This window comes from Atta colombica, unplaced genomic scaffold (genome assembly GCF_001594045.1).
Source record: "Atta colombica isolate Treedump-2 unplaced genomic scaffold, Acol1.0 scaffold272, whole genome shotgun sequence".
NCBI lineage: Eukaryota > Metazoa > Arthropoda > Insecta > Hymenoptera > Formicidae > Atta > Atta colombica.
This window is the reverse complement of record NW_017259373.1, coordinates 4549-11097: the sequence shown is the minus strand read 5'-3', so window position 1 is coordinate 11097 and position 6549 is coordinate 4549. Positions and strand designations below refer to the sequence as shown.

The 6549-nt window shown below is 35.3% G+C and overlaps 1 protein-coding gene across 1 annotated transcript in view; it reads right to left on the bottom strand.

Moving 5' to 3' along the window:
• Positions 1 to 1706, bottom strand: part of LOC108689602 — a 4296-nt gene extending 2590 nt beyond the window's left edge. The window contains 2 exon segments of the mRNA XM_018196462.1: positions 1402 to 1564; positions 1648 to 1706. Of these exon segments, the coding sequence (XP_018051951.1) occupies positions 1402 to 1564; positions 1648 to 1706 (222 nt within the window).
• Between the last annotated feature and the right edge of the window lie 4843 nt (positions 1707 to 6549).

The window sequence follows — 6549 nt, the reverse complement described above, 5'->3', positions numbered from 1 at the left end:
CATATAAATTATTATTTATATAAATATGAGTTAATCTCTGATATACTAAAGATCAGTTTAGACATCAGAGTCGAATAATTCGGACGAACTCTTTCTATATAATTTTTCTCATAAACATATTCTAAATTTTCAGCACCTGATGTTCATGTTCTATAAAATTTATAGATGCTCTCCGATATTTTTTTTCTCTTATATTTCCGAGAGTTCAAAATATATTGGAGAGTAACAATCGAATTTACAACAAAAAAAATATATGGAATTAACGAATCTAAACTTTCGGCTCACGAAAGCATTAGCGATTAGCTGAAATAGATTCATTGCCGTCAGCAATGAACTCCTTTCCTCAGGAAAATTTCCGTATATATATATATATATTTTTTTTTCTTCCTGCAACTTAATGTAGAGTTGGTGAAGATAATAGCGAGATAACATCGTTTACTCTTTTCGAAACACGTGACAATTTTTGTCACGTCGACGAACATTACAATGTAATTGAGCTACAATTGCATAATTTATGATCACCGACGTGAAGGCACTACAGTTCTCCAATGTATTTGTGCCGAAGCGCATCCTTTATACAATCATATAAAAAATTATTATACATGCGTATATGTATTAAAGTTACAAGTATCAAAACTTCATCGCGCGATAAATTCGTCGATGAAAAACAAGATCAAATTTGTCATGACGCGAAGATGAGGAAAGCTCTTCGGGTTTTTCTTGTACCTTCTTTAACTTTTGATCTTCGAAGTCACATCGCTCGCTCTATTTAATTTCGAGCAGGTAATATACAGCGCGGAGGAAAGAAAATTTACTTATATGACTACTTGTCGACATCTTTTTCGGCGTATACGTTGTAGAAAATTCATGTCTATGCCGTAAATTGGCTTCTAATGAATAATAATAAAAACATCCTGCGTGATAAACAGTCTTTTGAGATAGTCCGAGCAACGGTAAGATGGCTAGATTACATCGAATACAGATTTAATCGAACATTCAATTATAAGGTCTTCATAGTTTTATCGATGTGTCTCAACGTCGTTTCGGGCACCGCGTCCGTTAACGCTTTACGAAACCCTTCGCAACGAATCAGTCGCCGAAACATCCTTTTTGCATGATTTCTGGAAATTAAAGTCATTACAATCATGATTATGATGCTACACTGAAAAAAAATTTACTAAATTTTAATAAATCATTTGTTTGAATAGTAACTAAATATTTATTAAAAATAGTATTCTTATATCAAATAAATATATGTACATAAGAACTGTTAATGTTTTGATATAACTATCATTTTTTTATTGCAAATAAATATTTATTAAAATTTAATACATTTTTTCTTATTAGTGTATTGACTTCGGACATGAGAATGTATATTACTGAGTCTAATTGTAAATTTACTCGCCTTGCGTCTAGATTTCCATCCATCAACAACTTTGCGCTCGTATTTAACAACTTGTCCCTCACGTTGCGTGGTAAGATCATAATATGATCAGGTCCAATGCGATCGGTGATGTCCGACAACAGTCGTGCAGTCGCCGCGCGAACGATAGCATTTTGATGACTGAAGAATAGGAATCACAATATAGAGATCAGCTTTGTCGCACGGAAAAACGTTTCTCAATCTCAAGGAAACTGCGGACTTACCTGGCTCCTCGAAGTACGATGATACCAATGGTTTTATGAGGCGGAAGATACTGCACCATCTAATCGAGCGCTGAGTTACTGTCCGATCGAAGAAATCGATTCGTATCAGCTGTTCTGTGTAACGACGGTCCAGCTATGTCGTCCAGATCCTAAAAGCAAAACATGAAGAAGACGTTCAATAAAATATAAAAAAAGTGCTTAAATTTCTATGCGAAACGATATGCTTGATATCTACCTAATCAATACCCCGTATCTGAGAGCTGAAAACGTCACCGGCAGCGAGACATGCGGCTCGTGCTACTTGCGATCGAAGATTCTTTATGTGTCGCCCTAAAAGCCTTCCTATCATTCTGGCCGCACAGATGTCCAAATCCTCCGAATGCTGCTTCGAGATCTGTGACAGGGCTTTCAGACCTTTCATCGTTATTTCCCTAAAACGCAGGATATAAATGCTGAATAAAAAGTTCGTTAATTCTTGTTCATTAATTATTCTGACAATGAATTCAGACAACGAATAACAATGATTTACCTATCATACAATTGTGCTGATATTGACATAGATTTTACAAGATTGACAGATACCAGTCTTTATTCTCAAGCTGTAAAAAGCACTGCTGTACCATCCGTTTGGATTTTTCTGATGGGCTTCTCCATAACTCTTTTGTTGGAAGGCATTCGACACCTACTAGAACCGCGCACTGGTACTTTCGAGGGCATTCTTCTACGCGATTCGACATCTTCCGCAGGTTCAGACTGCAAGAGAGTTCCAGAAACGTTAATTTTGTGTGTGTGTATGTTCTATTAACGGAAAGAATGATTTTGCTAAAGTATTTAAAAATTTAGATACAGATATAAAAATAAATTTTATTGGACTATTAAAATAATTATGTAAAACACTCAAACTAATTGTTAGAATGTCAAAACTTTTTAAACCCTCATAAAAATTTTTCTTATAATTTTTATATGAACTAGAACATTTTTCAGAAATACTTAAAAAAACTCAGAAATATTCAAAAAGTTTATATTCTTCTCTCGAAAATTTTCATACAAATGAATTATGAAATATTCTGAAATTTCTCCCATAATTTTTAAAAAGTATTTTTAAATTTTTATAATACATTTCAGAAATTATACTTACAAAAAATCTTAAAAATCTTACGATATTTTATAATTAACATATATAAAAATTTTTGAAAAAAAATGTAAATTTTCTGAGAAATGTTGCAATTCGTATAAAAAATGTGAGAAAGTTATAAAATTATAGAGAAATTCTAAATTATATAGAAATTTTCATACAAGTGAATTCTGAAATATATGAAAAATTCTGAGAAAAATTTTCATCGAGGAATACAGATCAGAAAATAATTTGGACTGTAAAAATAATTATACATATGTAGAAAACTCAAGCATAATGAGCAATGCTATAAAAAGTTTTCATTCTAACAATTAGTTTAAGCGTTTTACATATTAGGTGTACAACTTTGCTTCCGCCGTTTTCCTAGATGGCTTTAGCGGTAAGTGGTGGTCGAAATGAATAGATCATACAATAGACATCATACAATAAACTTGGGCATCTGTCAACAGATAACCCCATAGAAACATTAGTCGATTTGTGTCTGCATCATAAAGTTATTCTCGATTGAAAATGTCAGTTTATGAGCCAAATTCTCGTCATTTGCGGTTTTAATTTTTTGCTTCAATATGAAGAAATCTGCGGCTGAGGCTCATCGAATGCTCTCAAATACTTATGGTGAGGCCGCTATTAGTGAAAGAACGTGTCGTGAGTGGTTTCAATGCTTCAAGAACGGTGATTTTGACGTCGAAGACCGGCATAGCGGTGGAAGAGAGAAGGTTTTCGAAGATGCAGAAAGATGGAGGCATTACTTGAGCAAGACTCGTGTCAAAATCAAGAAGAATTGGCACGATCATTGGGAATGACTCAACAAGCCATTTCAAAATGCCTCAAAGCCATGGGAATGATTCAGAAGCAAGGAAATTGGGTGCCGTACGAATTGAAGCCGAGAGATGTTGAATGGCGTTTGTTTGCTTGTGAACAGCTACTTGAAAGGCAAAGACGGAAGGGATTTCTGCATCGCATTGTGACTGGGGACGAAAAATGGGTTCATTACGATAATCCCAAGCGCAGAAAATCATGGGGAGTTCCCGGCCATGCTTCCACATCGAATATTCACGGCTCCAAGGTCATGCTCTGTATTTGGTGGGACCAACTCGGCGTAATGTATTATGAACTGTTAAAACCGACTGAAACAATCACAGGCGATGGATATCGAACGCAATTGATGCGTTTGAGCCGAGCATTGAAAGACAAATGGCCGCGATAACGTCGAACGCCGGATCGCCAGCGTTTTGGCTCCGCGGGGTCGATGATTCGCTATTGTCATTGCCATTGTAATCTCACAGTGTCGCGTCCTGATCTTCCTCTCGTCCCGGTTGATCATTCCTGGAAATGTCCGATGACGAACTGCTCGCGCTTTTCGGACGTTCGCGCGCGCCGATTGAGAAGGAACGCAGAAACTCTGGGAACGTTTAGACATGTTATAATACGTGCTCATTGAAGATATATCATTAAACATTTAAGAAATCTCATTAACAGATTTTAGAAATTTGTTAAAAGAAGGGCCATTGGCGGCGTCACAAAATTTTTTAAAAATCAAATGTACAAAAATATAGAATAAAGATTTTTGGAATATCAAAATTGTAATGAAGCGTTTTAGAAATATTAAAAATATGTAAAAACATTTTGCTATAAATATTAGCCACTCCGTAGATTCTAGTGTAAGAAATTAGTGTTATCGTGGAATTTTCCGTCTATATGTTTATAAATATCGCGAGCCTTGATAGACACTAATTTAAATGTTGCAATTTGGAAGATGAGACGGGCTATCGATCGGACTTACTGCTGCAGCGCGACGTTCGATCGTACCTTAGACTTGACCAGCGGAATATTGATTACCTCGACCCGCGCGTCAGCTAGGTCTAAACTCTATATGCATGCACAATGACGAGGTGAAGAACCTTTCGTCCCATTTCGCCCCCTGTGTTTCCAGCGCTGCACGCTTCAGGCCGAAAGTCTACATTGTATTTAATTTATTGTGTGTATCTTTGCTGAGAACGCAAGTTCCTTTTAGTACAGCGCGACATTCCGATCGATGTACGAGATCGATGTGCGATACGATGAAGAGTGTAATTTTTTCGATAATTTTTTTAAATTTAAGCGAAAGAAAAAAATATAGATTACTCAGTTTAATTAAATGTCAAAATAAAAATTAAGTTGAAAATATCATAGAGCTTCCTGGCGAACGTTTTTTTTTTTGAGAAAGAAAATATTACATACCTTGGTACCGCGATTCCTCCTTGTTTGAATTTTGTACATGGTAGCCTTTCGCATCGAGCGAGAAGTGACGCTTGTTTTGTATATTGTATTCCTCCTCATTCACCATCGTCGTCTTATTACTGTAAGAGATTCAGAAATAGAAATCGATTTAGAAGTAATTTCACATGCAATCATTACATGACATATTTCAATAATGGCAGGGTTAGCGCGCAAAATGATATTTTCACGCGAACTTTAGTTGCATAGCTGCATGTTTATAAGCTGAAACACGACAAATCTATATTCCAGAATAGCAAATCGTAGTAAATAAAACACGGTCATGTCAACACCAACGTGTCTTTTATGCTTGAGCATAATATAGTGATGTTTAAATTGACCGATTATTTAATCAAGCCTAAGCTTGATGAACTTTTTTCAAAATGAGATGATTATCTTTTTTGTAGTAACGTTTTAGACTTTTAATAAACTTTGTTTAATAAGCTTTTTAATAAGTTTTGTTTTACACTGAGCTTTACATTGAGCAAAAACGTATTTTTTGAACAATATTTGAAAAGAACTGACTGAATATTTACTAAATGTATTTAATTTTTGATACAAGAATTATTCATTTGATATAACTATCATTCTTTCATTCAATAAATATTTATTAAGTAATTATAATATCGTAAGTAAATATTAAGTTAATACTATTTAAACAAATATTTATTAAAATTTAGTATATTTTCAGTACATTTTTTAATACAAAGATTTATTAATATTTAATACATTTTTTCTCAATATCAACTCATGTCATTTCTCTTTCTTCGATCGATATCATATCATTTTCTTCTCATGAAGAATAAAACATTATTTTCATCGGCAGTGCTTTCGAGGTTTTCAATATTATATATAATAAACTATTATACATCTATTATAAATCGCGCTACATCCTTCATTCTCCTCAAATTCGATCCGCGATGGACAACATACATCGTGTCGCTGTTTCGATTCAATCTCAAAGCGATGATCGGCGTTGTCGTTGTGGTGATGATGGTCGAAACGGACGCATTGCCATCCCCGTCGTCGTCGTTGTTGCGGCCAACATCGACTGATTTCCTGCATCGGAAGACACACGGACAACAAAAGAGAACGGCGTTCGCGATTTTGTATTCGCCGAACCTGCTTGCCGGTCGTACCTCGCCGACGAGGGCACCGTTCTCCTTCATCTTGATCGGCCAGAACTTGAAGATCATCCCGCACAAAACTTGAAGTTCATCTCGCGATGCCTCGTCGACGGTCTCGTATGAAAGTTCTCGGTCGCGGCCGCGAAGTGCATTTCGTTTCATCCGATGGATTGACCCTCGGGGTCAGCGAATGCGATGTCATGGTTTGAACGACTTGTTGCAATTCTGTCTCATAATCGTTCTTGCAATCGTATCCGTTTGCGAATTACAAAAAATATCCGCCTTTATAAGTAAAAAAAAAAATCACCGTTTTGACAAAAAAAGAACGATTTTGCTGAAATATCTGAAAATTTAGCTATATATATATATATATATATATACAAC